The 12,905-nt window shown below is 57.0% G+C and overlaps 1 protein-coding gene across 1 annotated transcript; it reads right to left on the bottom strand.

Moving 5' to 3' along the window:
• Positions 1-6,078: 6,078 nt before the first annotated feature.
• On the bottom strand, positions 6,079-12,118 carry SDC3 (syndecan 3). Its single transcript, XM_008580510.1, has 4 exons — positions 12,013-12,118; positions 9,824-10,428; positions 7,559-7,850; positions 6,079-6,677 (listed from the first exon to the last, which is right to left on the bottom strand). Exons 2-4 carry the CDS (start codon positions 10,394-10,396, stop codon positions 6,511-6,513), a joined length of 1,032 nt encoding a protein of 343 aa, XP_008578732.1. The 5' UTR covers positions 10,397-10,428; positions 12,013-12,118; the 3' UTR covers positions 6,079-6,510.
• Positions 12,119-12,905: the final 787 nt, after the last annotated feature.

Here is a 12,905-nt window from a genome sequence, read left to right as displayed (position 1 = left end):
GAGCCTTCTGTTCTGATGATACAATTGAGGCTCAAAGAAGCTTAGTAACCTGCCCACACTCGCACAGCTAGCAAATGGTACAGGGAGGAGACCGCGGGGTGACTGGAAGGAACTGCAACTTCACCCAGAAACAGGGGCTGGAATCCCCCTGCTCTCTCCAATTGCTCCAGGGCCTTGAGTTTCTGCCGTTTGAGGCTCAGTTTCTTCATTTGCAAAAACAGGCCAGCAGGCCAGATCTGTGTGGGGCATAAATGAGCTAATGTGAGAAGAGCCCTTATCTGGGCACCGGGCAGAGTCCTTACTCCATCCCTTTTGCTACCAGCTGTCTGACCCTAATTCCTCTACTCCCACATCAGGCCCAGCCTCCTTCCTCCCAGAGTGGGGGTGAGGCTTGCAGCTCTGGCAGTGATAAACCTGGATCCTTGGTCTGCCCTGAGCCCACCCTCAGGCCAGCAGAGACAGAGTGGGCGGCCCCCGGAAGCTGAGCACACTCTGTTCTCAGGGCAGCTTGGGCAGGCGGCTGCGACCTCTTGGGCTGCAGAAAACAATCAGCTATTCTTCCTCCGTCCCCCTTGCTTTCGTTGCTCATCCCTTGAGCTAAAGGGCCCAGAGGGAAATGCTCCAACTCCCAGAAGTGCCCAGCCTATCTGTGCAGCCCGAAATGTAGGATTTCCAGGCGTCAGCCTTGGCTCTAAGAGGCCGAAGCCTAAGTCATAGTTCACACCAGAGCTGACACTGATGATGGTTTGATTTCTACCCAGGCTCAGTGTTATTTATCCATTCAATAGGCGGCATGCTGGGCCCTGCAAATAATAGTAACAATAATAATGATAGCAACAACAATAGTAATAGTCCATATTCATACGGCAGCTACTCCGCCTGGCACAGTTCTAAGGACCATGCACAGGAGGCAGGTGTTATTATTGCTCCTGTTTTACAGGTGATAAGACTGAGCACTGAGAGCCTGAATAACCCACCAAGGTCACACAGCTAGTCAGTGGCAGAGCTGAGATTTGAATAAAGGTTTGCCTGATTAAAGGTTGACACTGCAAAGAGGGATGGAAGTCCAGCTGCTGATGGCTATGAATGCCAAGCTTTATGCTGCTTCCAACACTTATTTCAATGAGTCTTCACAAGAGCCTCCAAAGAGCATCTTTATTGTCCCTATTTGCATGTGAGGAATCTGAGGCTCAGAGAGGTAGAAGGATGTGCCCCCACACACACAGCCGGGTCTGCTGGACTCCAAGACCTTGCTCTATCGACTCTTCTAAGCTGAGAATAAATCACATCACTGGAATTCAAAAGAGACGGTGATGGGAGCCCTGCAGGAGGGAGAAGATGGCCAAAGAAACTCAGAGGAAGGGAGCATTGCCTTCCAAAGGCTTCCAGGTGAATGGCCACGTGTGCTTGCTTTGAATCTTGCGAGCCAACCCCTCACATCACAGCTGGCTTCTAACTGTGACCCAGGCCTCCCTCAGAATCTCCCTGTGGCAGGTCTGGCCTCTTCACCCCATTTTATAGCTCTGCAGGGCTGAGGCTCCCAGAGACAAGCTGTCTGAGGTCCCTCAATGAGGTCCCAGGCCTAGGGCTCTGTTGTCCCTGAACTGCCTAGCAGTGAGGGGGCCTCCTAGAGACGAGCTCGGGGGTGGCGGCTGAGGAAGAAAGACCACCCCCCGAGACCATGAGACTCTAGTTATTGTCTATCTCCCCAACAGACTGAAGGTAGGGGCTGGGTCTGTCCTGGTGAACTCTTGTCTCCCAGTTCCAAGCACAGGGCCAGACACAGAGTGGACACTCAAGAAACTTTATCGGAAGGAGGGAGGCAAAGAGGAAGGGAGCGGGACGGATAGGTGGGAGAGTGTACCAAATCCACAGGCCTCAGCCTCCATCAGGACCCTATGTGAGTATCACATTTTAAGAGGAAGAAATTTCTAGAAGAAATATTTTTGGGCCATAGAGAGGTTTCCCTTGGAGGAGGGACCATGCCGAGAGGCTGTGCCATGGCAGGGGGGCAGAACCACCCCATGTGCCCCAGAGAAGGGAAACACTGGAACAACAGATTTCAGCTGAAAATAAGAAGGAATTCTCAACAGACAGAGTGACCCACAGGCCCTTGGGATGCACCAAGCCCCTGGCAGAAGACAAATGCCAAGTGGGGGCTGGGAAATCCCTCTCTGATGCTCTAAAAAGGATTCCTACACTAAGAAGAGGTCCCGGGCTGGCTCAAAGGCCCTCCCAGCTCCATGACCCTGTGATTCTGGGCCATCAACCCTCTCTATCCCATGGTTCTAGTCTCTTCAGACTCCATCATCAAAGACCCCATGAGCTAAGCTGACCCTGCCAGGCACGGTGCGAAGTGTTCCTCCTCCCATCATCCTTGCCAATTGCATTTAGGGGATGTTAGTATCCCATTTTATAGGTGAGAAAACTGAGCCTGAGAGAGGCCCAGTGGCTTGTCCAGAGACAGATAAGAAGTGTCACCACCTGGGCTTGAACACAGGCCTGTCGGACCCCAAAGCTATCCCACCTCTGTCTGATTCTCATATCCTGTGGCCCAAAGACTCTCTTTGTGGCCTGAAACTAGAGTTCCTCCCCTGGGTGAACCACAGGCCCCCACCCACTCACACCGCCCAGCCCTGCCCAACCACAGCCCCCGCCCTGGCCTTACCACAGTCCAATCCGTGGTTTCCCAAACACTCTCAGCCAGCAGCAGCTTTTACCATAATGGCTCCCACAACCGGTTGTTGGTCACTTTCCCTGCTTGGGCTCTCAATTCTTCTAACGGCAACAGTGGCTAAGGCCCAAGGTGGCACCATGGGTCGCCCCTCCCCCAATGACCTCTGTATTTATCTCACACTCTGGCCACAGTACATCCTTTCAGCTTAATTTTATTTCCTCTTATAAATGGGTACAGCACGGGAAATGTTAAAAAAAAAAAAAACAACCAAACAAAACAAAAAACCAAAAGAACCAGTTCCTTCACAAGGCTGGGGCTGGAGAGGACACACGGCGGGGCAGGCGCCTTGGCCTCTCTTCCACTGTCTTTTTCCTCTGCTTTTTCTTATTGAAAGTTTTGGCCATGAACTCAGGACAGGTACAATTAATAAACAGGTTATGGGGGCAGAAAGGGCAGGGAAGACCTGGCGGAGGGACAGACAGACTCCCACCCACCCCAGGCCAGGTTCTTGGAGGGCTCTGTACAGGAGAAAGGACTCACCGGAGGGAGGGACACTGTCTTCAGGGGGCTCTCTGGAGCCACACTGCCTACGAGAAATATGTACATGCATTCACCACACTGTGGCCAGGCGGGCACCTGGGGACACTGGGCCATCAGCCCTCAGATGACTCTCGGAGCCCTGATGTCTCTGTAAATCTGTACACAGTTTGTGGGCTTCTATTTACAGGCAGGCCCAGGGAGGCAAGTCCAGGGTGTGGCTGTCAGGAGAAGAAATCCAGGAGAGCTGAGAAGGCCACTCCTGCTCCAAGAGGCCAAGGTGGGTCTGTGCCCGTGGGCTCCAGCCTGGAAGCCTGACAGATGGCTCTGACCCAAGTACCCCAAGCCCCTGCCCACAGTCCTGCCCTGCACTGTACAGCCCTGGTTGCCACTCATATGCCTCCAGTGATCAAGGGGACCAGCCTTTCTGGCCCCCTGGAGAGACAGAGCCTGGGCTTTAGAAGTAACAGCCGAGGGGTGGGCCCAGCCCCCAACTCTAGCCCCTGCCTGCCTCGTGTTCTCTGAGAGCCAAGGCCCAGGAGGCTCTCAAGCCACACAAGCTCCTTCTCATTTGGATTCTCTGTGCTTCCAGGAAGTGCCAGGGCCCTGCAGGGCACTCTCCCTAGGGGCACTGATGTGTCTGCAGACCCAGTGGGCAGGCCCTGCACGCATCAGACCACGTGCCAGGGGTGAGGAGGGGTATAGGTGAGGGCCCTACACCCACATTGCACCTTGGTGAGCTCCAGCTCGTCCTTTTAACCAAACTGTCTCTTGGATTGCCTTGCCCCAGTCAGGCTGGCCAGAGCAGATTTGGGCTGGTCAGGAAAGAGCCTGGACGTGTGCCTGGGTCCAGGACTCCAGGCACAAGGCCCTCAGCCTCTTCTCTCCAATGCTAAGAACGTGAAAAGAGGCTGGTGCCGGCAGGCAAAACCCCAAGCCCCAAGTCAGAAGCCAGCCCTTAGATATCAGGAGTCAGGCCTGCAGGGCTGCCCCCAGCTGGGCTCCAGCCTCAGTGCCAGAGTCCCCTGGGGCCAGGGTGACCAGATCTCTCTCCTACATCCTCCCTGGTTTTTGGCCTCAACCTGCTCAAACCTTCTCACCAGAACAGCTGTCCCCAAGGGAGCTGGGTAGAAGGGGCTGAGACTTGGTCTCCTACATTCCCGTTGCCCCAGCCCTCTGCTCTAGAAATTACTGAGGCTGAGCCACTTCTTACAGGTCTCATGGGCACAAGGTGCCTCCCCCACCCCTCCCCTCCTCAAAGGCTGGGCCCAGCTGGCTTCCTCACAAACCTCCAGGCCCTGCAAGGGGGTCTTTAGGGTCTGGAGATGGAGCCCTGCCTGGAAGTGGGAGCCCTCGAAAAGACAGGCTGTGGGACAACTCCCTGGAACCTGCCCCTCACTGCCTCAGGCACCCCCACCCCTCACCCAGCAGAAATCTGCTGCCAGGGAATCTCGAAAAGGGAGTAGAAATAAAACCTATATTCCTGACTTGACTCTGGGTGGTGGGGGTATGAGTGCCAGCCAGTCACAACTCACACCACAGCCAAGGGTGTGAGCAGGCCCCCCAACAGATCTGTGACCCCACATTTAAAATACCTACAGAAATGGCCCCCGAGAGTAACAAAGAAGGGGAAGGCGAGCTGGGGCCTGTGACCCCCACCCCTCCCGAACCCTGTCACCTGCTCTAATCCCTCAAACCTCGGCCCTCAGGGCCTGGGGCATCCTGATGGGCTGCTTCCAGCTGGGGCCATTGGACTACATGGGTGGGCCGTGGGGAGGGGTGGGGCTGAAGGTACAGAAGGGCCCACCCTCACAGGCACTTTGGAGACTTGTGTCCTGGGAGGCAGACTTGTGTCCTAGCTCAGAGCAGGAAGGGGACACAGGGGGACCAGAAGCCAGACCACATGCCCCCTCCCCACCCGGGACCCTTGGTCCTGGGAGACCCAAGCACCGTCCACAGTCTGGGGCCAATTTCAGGAACCAAACCCTTCCCTCCTCAGCCTTGGGGAAGGCCTGAGGCTCCCAGGTGGTGAGGGACTGGCCCTAAATGTCCCCCTTTGCAGTCTACAGAGGGGACAGAAGCAGGCAGGGGTGAGGCCAGGCCCGCCTGGTGTGCAGTGCTCTGGGTTTCTGGCACCACATTTTATTCCAGGAAAGGCAAGGGCCCACCCCCAGCATGAGAGCGGGGTCACATGGAGTGTGCATCCACATGGGATTGTGTCTGACATAGGCCGGAGTTGGTGGCAATGTGGTTGGTGTGGGTGCCATGGTGGGGTCTGAGTGTGACAGGGCAACTCAGGGGGACCCAATATGGGCTGATTGTTCCAGCTCAGTTCCACCCTCCCCAGTGAGCCTGAAGCTAGGGACATGTGTGGTACCAGAGTGTGTGTATGGGGGCAAGGGAGAGGCCACACTGTCAGCATCTGGGTGACCATGACTAGTGACTTACATTGCACTGTCTGGAGAGTGTACAAGAAACGCATGAGGATAAACATCTCTGGAAGAATGTGTGTCTGTGATATGTCTTGATTGGCTGGGTGGTCAGGATTGTGTACGATTTTGTGTGTGACCGTGTGACAAAATGTGTGACAGTGTGGGAGATGGTGTCTGTGCAGCACCTCCTCGAGGAGGGACATGAGAGCAGCCCCTCCTCACCAGTGGCTGTCCCAGAACCCTCAGGAAACCATTTCCCCAGGGGAAGGCGCAGAAAGAAGTGAGGCCAGGGCGCATGTGCACTGGGCGGGGGGAGGAGAGAATGATCCCAAACCTCAGGAAGGCCAGGACAAAGCAGGGAACACCCTCTCACTCGGGCAGAGAGAGGCCCTGCGACAGGAATGAGAGGCTGCAGTGTTTATATGACTTCAAGGGCAGAGTTTGCCAAATGTCTGTCCTGGAAACGAGCTTGAGTGCCTCTCTGCCCCAAAAAGGAGACCTGGACCAGCCCCGTGGAGGCCAGGCTGGGGATCAGGCCCATCTCAAGCCCCACCCCTTCTCCCCCCAGCCAGTCGGGAGCCTCTTTCCTCCTGTCCGGCTGGCAGGAGGTCCTGAAGCCCCAGGCTGGTGGGGGCACGACAGATGAGCTCATAAGGGTACAGTCTGGGGCAGGTGGCAGCACCCCCTGTTCCTCGGGGCGGATCTGTGCGAGGCTGGCAGCCTTGGCAGGCCTCGGGAGGGAGGGCAGAGAAGACCTAGGGCCAGGCTCCCTTCCAGGCCCAGTCCCAGGCCTGGGCTGAGAGGCGGGCCGGGGACTGGATGGAGGGCGGTGCCGAGGCTGCAGACACATGGCTCACGGCTCGGCTAGGCGTAGAACTCCTCCTGCTTGTCAGGCTTCTGGTACGTGACACTGGCCTGCTTGGGCTCCTCCAGCGTGTAGCTGCCCTCGTCCTTCTTCTTCATGCGGTAGATGAGCAGTGTGACCAAGAAGGCGGCGAAGAGGGCGCCCACCACCCCGCCCACAATCACGGCTGCAGAGGAAGAGGGCAGAGGTCAAGGCCTGGGGTCAGGGTCCGGGCCAGTGTGGGGCGAGGGCTGGGGGTCCCAACTCTGAGATTGGCGTGGGAGTCACTACCAGCTACTGCTGCCAGCACTGGCTTGCTCTGATCACTTAACGTGCACTAACCCGCAGAACCCTCACACCAGCCCTGGCAGGGAGGTGCCAGGGTCCTCGTCAAAGGTGAGTGCCATCTGTCACAAGATGCTCCCATATTTCATAACCACTAGGAAAGAAAAAACGCTGCCCACTAAACTAGGACACATCCAAATGACAGAGGAGTTAACATATGAACGGATGTGCATTTTAGAATTGATTAGGTACAGAATGACTGTCCCCAATCCACAGATGAAGAGAAGGAAAGCTGGAGAGGTAAGGTACCTTGCCTGAGGCCACACTGTTCCTAAGTGGGGAACCAGGATTCAGACCAAGAGTCCAGAGACTCTAGATGTGGCCAGGGCAGGTCCACAGGGGCTGGGGTCAACGGTGGGGAAGGTAAAGCCGATGGATGGGTCAGAGATTAGCATCCAGGAAGTGAGGCCCCGGGGAGCCAGCCAGCGTGGCCCAGGAGAGCAGGGGTCAAAGTCAGAGGCCAAGAAGAGGTCAGAGGGCACTGAGGAACGTGCCAGAGATGGAGATGATGTCAGAGTCAGACTTCGTTAAGGGGGAAGGTCAGGAGAGGAACCTGAGGGCAGGTCCTGGGGGTCAAGTCCCTGGCTTTCCCTTCCTATCTGGCTCCTAGGAAAACCACACCCTGACTCCATTCTGGGTTCCTAAAGGGAAACTGAGGCCCAATGAACTACCTCACTCTGGGCTCCTCCCAGGCCTCCCTTTGGTCCAGACCCCAAGCCTCACCTACGAGCACCTCCTTCCGCTCCAGGATACTCTTCTGAGGCAGCTGAGCAGCTGAGCTGCCCGAGTCGATGGCATTGTCCAGGAGGCCGGGGCCTGGGCGGGCACCCTTTGGCAGTGTCCCAGGTGGAGGTGACGGCTTGGCCGCAGCCCCTCCCACAGCCACCACCTCATTGGCTGTGTCTGGCTGTGTGGGCTCTTCTTCCGGCAGCTCGAAGTCCCCACTGGGCCCCCCAGTCACTGGCACCTCTGGCTCATCCCCGATCGTGGTGAGGAAGGATTCCAGAGTTGGGGTCTGCAGAGAGGATGGCATGAGCCTAGGAGTCAGGCCTCAGCACCCCTTGCCACAGGGCAGCCACATACACACACAAGGCCACCACCACCATTCCGCTGTTCCAGCACGACTAACACTAAGCACTCACCATGTGCCAGGCATCAACCCCATGAAGGAGGTATTATTACCCCCAACTTACAGAGCAGGAAGTAGGCTCAGAGAGGTTAAGTGACTTGCTCAAGGACATACATCTAGTAAGTGGCAGAAGTGGAACTAAAATCCAGATCTACCCAACTCCAGGGTCTGTGTTCCTAACAACTCTATTTCACTGCCTCTGGTTGCACTTTGGCCACATCCTGTCCCCATCCTGTCTCCATCACTTCCCCTCCAGCTGCTGTCGAGAAGCCATTTGGGGACTGCTGGGTGCAGCTGTTAAGTACTTGAGCCTGGTGCCCAGTCCACATGCCCAAAGCAGAGGTGAGCTCCTTAGCCTGGAGGTCAGCTTAAGAGCACAGCCCACTGAATGCGATGCCCTTGGGGGCAGGTGTCTAGGGAACCAACCCAGTGACTGCAAATCCCAATAGCTCTCACCACATCAAGGCAGGACCAGAGCTAGGAATCATGAGACTAAACTGGGGGCTATGGGAGCCACAAGGGCAGGGGTGTAGCTACTTCCCAGGTTGGCATGGAAAGAGTGGGCTTGGTGTCCAGGCCAAGAAGAGGCTACACAGGGTACACAGTGGCTATACCAGACTGGGCTTTGTGTGCCAGCCACTCTTGGCTTCCTGCCTGTCACTGTTTCCCATTCCTGCTTGGCTGAGTCTCTGTGAAAGCACCAGGCTGCCTCAGATGCTCAGAGGAGCCAAGAGAAGGGCCTGCTGGGGCTGGCTGGGGAGTCTGAGGGGCTGACACTGACCCGATGGCAGTTCCATGGCCTGAGGGCCCTCCTCTGTGAGGCCGCCTGCAAAGGGCATTGGTACTCCAGTGTTGCCACCTCCTTGCCCAGTGCACCCAGCAGGGACCAGACCACCTCTCCCACTTCCCTGACACTCACTATGCCCAGCATTCCTGACATCTTTATCCTCTTCCTTGCAATCGCCCACCCTATCCATTGTATCCCAAACACACACACACGCTGCCTGAGCCTGGAAGACTGCCCAGCCTTGGAGCCAGCTGCCCGGGTTCAGATCCTGAACAGCCCTAGGAAAGTGGCCTCACCTCCCTGTGCCTCCGCTGCATCACCTGTAAAACAAGATGACCATAGCGCTGCCCCACAGGGCGGGGGATGGGGGGCGTGGAGGAGACGGCTCAGGGGGAGTGCTGGGCACTGGGCCTGGCACCCCGGCGGTGCAGCGTGTGAGTGAGGCTCCTGCACAGCTGCGCTCTTCATCACCCCAGACCCATAACAGTAACCACGATGGCATCACAACACTGAGCGCTGGGCTCACTCACCATTGCCAGCCACCGTTCTAAGCACTTTGGATATGTCAGAAAGTTTAATTCTCACAACCTTGTGATATGCATTCTATTATTTTCTCCTTTTCATAGATAAGGAAATGAAAGTATAGAAGAGATCGGCGACCGGCCTGAAGTCAGGTGGCTAAAAAGTGGCAGTAGAAGGATTCAAGCCCACACTACTGGCTCCTGGGTCTGTGCCCTTAACCAGAACACACAGGCCCATGGCCCTCCCCAGCCCTAACACACACATTCACCCAATTCCTTCCTGTCCTAACATTAAGACGCAGCCACCTCACCCCTGGCTTTCTGTCCCTCTCCCATCCCCATCCATCTGATCCTTGTCCTTGTCCTGTGACTCACACCCAGCCATGGTCCTCTGCCCCCCCTCCCATCCCCGCCCCGTCTCCTCCCCGCCCCCACCATCTGGCTCATCTAAAACCTCCCAGTCCTCACCCCTGCCCAACTCCATCCTCCCCACTCAGGCCCTGACCCATCCTCCTCTGCTCTCACTCCCTGTCCCCTCCCAAAGCCCTCACCTGAGCCACTTCCGTAGGTCCAGGGGCAGTGGTCCCCAGGGGCAGGGTGCTCCTCTGGGGAATGTCAGGCTCCTGGGTGGTAGCTGGCCTGGGAAGGGCTCTCGGCCGGGAGGTAGCTGTGCTGACCAACCTGGGTGTTGGGGCCTCTGTGTCCAAGACAGCCACCGTGGTGGGAGGTGAGGGTGCTGCCGGGGTGGTGGCCCGGGCCGTGGCTGCCGTGGTCAGTGGAAGAGGCAGAAGCCTCTGTATACCGGTGGTCCTTATGACAGCAGTGGTGGCCGTGGAAGGGGGCACTGCAGGGGTGCTAGGGGTGGCAGTTGCGGCCACTGTGGCCACAGTTGGGGCCCCTGTGGTGGTGGCAGCAGTGGTGGCCATGGTAGTGGAAATGGTGGTAGCTCTCTGGCTGGGCTCTTCCGGGACCTCTGTCACCACCAGGGGGCTGGTGGCTGGCTCCAGGGTAGGGCGCTCAGAGGGGAGCTCTTCAAACGGGGTGCCCACAGGCTGGATGTCCGTGGTGGGCAGCGCAGCAGGCGTGGTAGACACCGCCAGGGCCACATCTGGGCTGAACCGCATGGCTGTCTCAATGCCCGACTCCTGCTCGAAGTCTGAGGGGGTGGGGGAGAGGGAGAGAGCTAGGGAGCCGGTTGCTTGTGAGGGGCATGAGGATCCCAGGCAAGCAACTCCCGGGACTGGGGGCTCCCAACCCCCTCTCTCTGCCCAACTCTCTCAGGAAAAGATGAGGGAAAGGAGGAAGGTGCAGCCTGGCCAAAGGGGACCAGTTGCTCATGTTCCCCACATCCCCTCTGCCTCACAAAAATTCTCTTGGGAACACCTTTTCCAGGAAGCCTTCACTGACTGTTCCAGTCCACCCAGCCAGGGGCTTCTATCAGGTTGAATCCAGACAGCAACTAAGGCCCTCCTGGCTGCAAATCTCACTGGGGGATGAAGGGGAGCAATGGAGGGATATTCTGGGAAGAGTCAGACCCAGGTGCACCCTAGCACGTGCCCAAGGCAGTGAGTAGCTAAGGGCTCCCCCCAGAGGCACGGGCAGAGGGCAAGAGGGAGAACAAGCTCTTCCTACTGGAGAACCTTCAGCCACCTCGCTGACTCAAAGCAGGGACAAGTGAAGGGACCTGGAGGAAATGAGACTGGGGGCGGGGAGAGGGCAGGGAGAGAGAGAAGCCACCACCAGATCCTGGGGGCCTGCGCCAGGCAGAGGAGGAGTGTGAGCCAGGGAAGCTCGGGAGTAGAGATGTAACCCAGCAGAGATGGGTTTTTACAGTGATTAACTTGGAAGAGGCTTAAAAGAAGTGGGCTAAAGAGGGGAGACCAGAGGCTGGGTGCTATGGACAGCCACTTCTGTGGCATGTAGACCTCACACCCTTGCATCGGACACCTGCCTGTCCCCTCGCTGGGCCCAACTGCAGCCCCCCTCTTTTTGCTACCATTTTTAAAGCTCCTTCTCTGTGCCAGAACCTGACTTCCTATCCGACCTCTCCTGAGGAAGGAATATTTACCACCATCTGTGGATGAGAACTCAGAGGCTGAGAGGGAAGGTGCTCCAGGTCACACAGCTGTTGGGCAGCAAGGCTGGGCTGACTTCCCTCATCTCACACCGCTCTGCTGGACCCACGAGGGCTGGACTCGCCTTCCCCAGGGCAGGGCCAGTAACCAGATGTCCCATCACACAAGACACCTGCCCTTTGTCATCACTGCCCAAACCTCAACCTTGGCTACTGCTGACTGGACCCAAGTGGGCCAGCTGACCCAAGCTGGGCCAATCAAATTGTCTCTGCTGACAATTTGCCACTGCCAGAGAGGTGGCTGCTAAATTCCTCCAAGTGGCTGGAATCATAATGTGAGCCCTGCGCTACTCAGCGGCATGTTTCCCAACAGAGGCTGGAGGGCACAGTCCACAGGTCTGCAGAGACCCAAGCAGTATACACAGAAATGCAGATATGAGACCATGGGGCGCTGGGAATAATGGGCTCTGAGGTCCTGCAGACCTGGCTCCGTCCCTGGGAGGATGGTCTGCCCTTCCTGTTCTTGGGGTCCATGACATACCTCTGCCTGACCTCTGCACAGTAACTCCCCTGCCGTGCTTAAGCGAGCCTGATTGGGTTCCTCAGGGGTGGGCGCTGATGCAGACTGGTCATTGCAGACAGGCAGGGAAGGAGGGGGATACTTACAGCCCGAGCCTGACCCCGAGTAGAGGTCATCCAGTTCATCATCAGGAAAGGAGTCGTCGTCCCCAGAGCCCTCAAGGTCCACAGGCCTCTCGAAGTTCTCACTGCGCCAGCGCTGGGCCTGAGGAGGGTAGAGATGGGCACAGCACTCATCACCTGACGCCAGTGGCCCGAACAAGCCCAGACAGATGACAGACTTGCTCATGGGTGAGCGACATCCACGTGGGCAACAGGGAGCTGGGGACCAGGCTGATGGTCACTTCCCACCCACTCAGGGACCAGTGGAGCAGCCCATTCTTCCTCCCTGACAGCCACCACTGGGGACCCCTGGTTGCTTCCCCAGCCCCCGACTAGAACCACTGGGTGACAGAAGGTTTAGAGCAGGTAGCACTGCTGGATTTGAATCCTGGCTCCATCACTTACTAAATGTGGGACCTGGGGTAAGTTATTTAATTTCTTCATGCCTCAGTTTACTCATTTGTAAAACAAGCAGAAGAGTGCCTGCCTCACTGGGTTATGAGCATGCAGTATGCTAATTCACATGCAGTGCTGAGCACACCCTGGTATGCAGCAGGTGCTCAGCATAGGCTGTCACTCTCTATGTGGCCAGTGTCATCAGCCCCACTTACAAGTGCCTTTCACAGACAAGACCCCATGGAGTCCTCAAGACAGGCAGACTGGAGGGGAGGGAAAGGGGTATGTAAAGGTCACCCCATTCCACAGATAAAAGAACTGAGGCCCAGTTGCCCCAGGTCACCAGACAGCAGGTGATGCGATGAGATCCAGCTCCCACTTGGGACCCAAAGTCTCCCACTTCAAATTCCCACAGGTTAGTTCTATCGGGTAGACATGGGTGATGGGGAGTTTGGGGCTCTGGGAGGGAAATGCCTTGGATG

This window comes from Galeopterus variegatus, unplaced genomic scaffold (genome assembly GCF_000696425.1).
Source record: "Galeopterus variegatus unplaced genomic scaffold, G_variegatus-3.0.2 Scaffold2114, whole genome shotgun sequence".
NCBI classification, from domain to species: Eukaryota; Metazoa; Chordata; class Mammalia; order Dermoptera; family Cynocephalidae; genus Galeopterus; species Galeopterus variegatus.
Note: the sequence above shows the minus strand (reverse complement) of the source record. Positions and strands in the feature narration are given on the sequence as shown.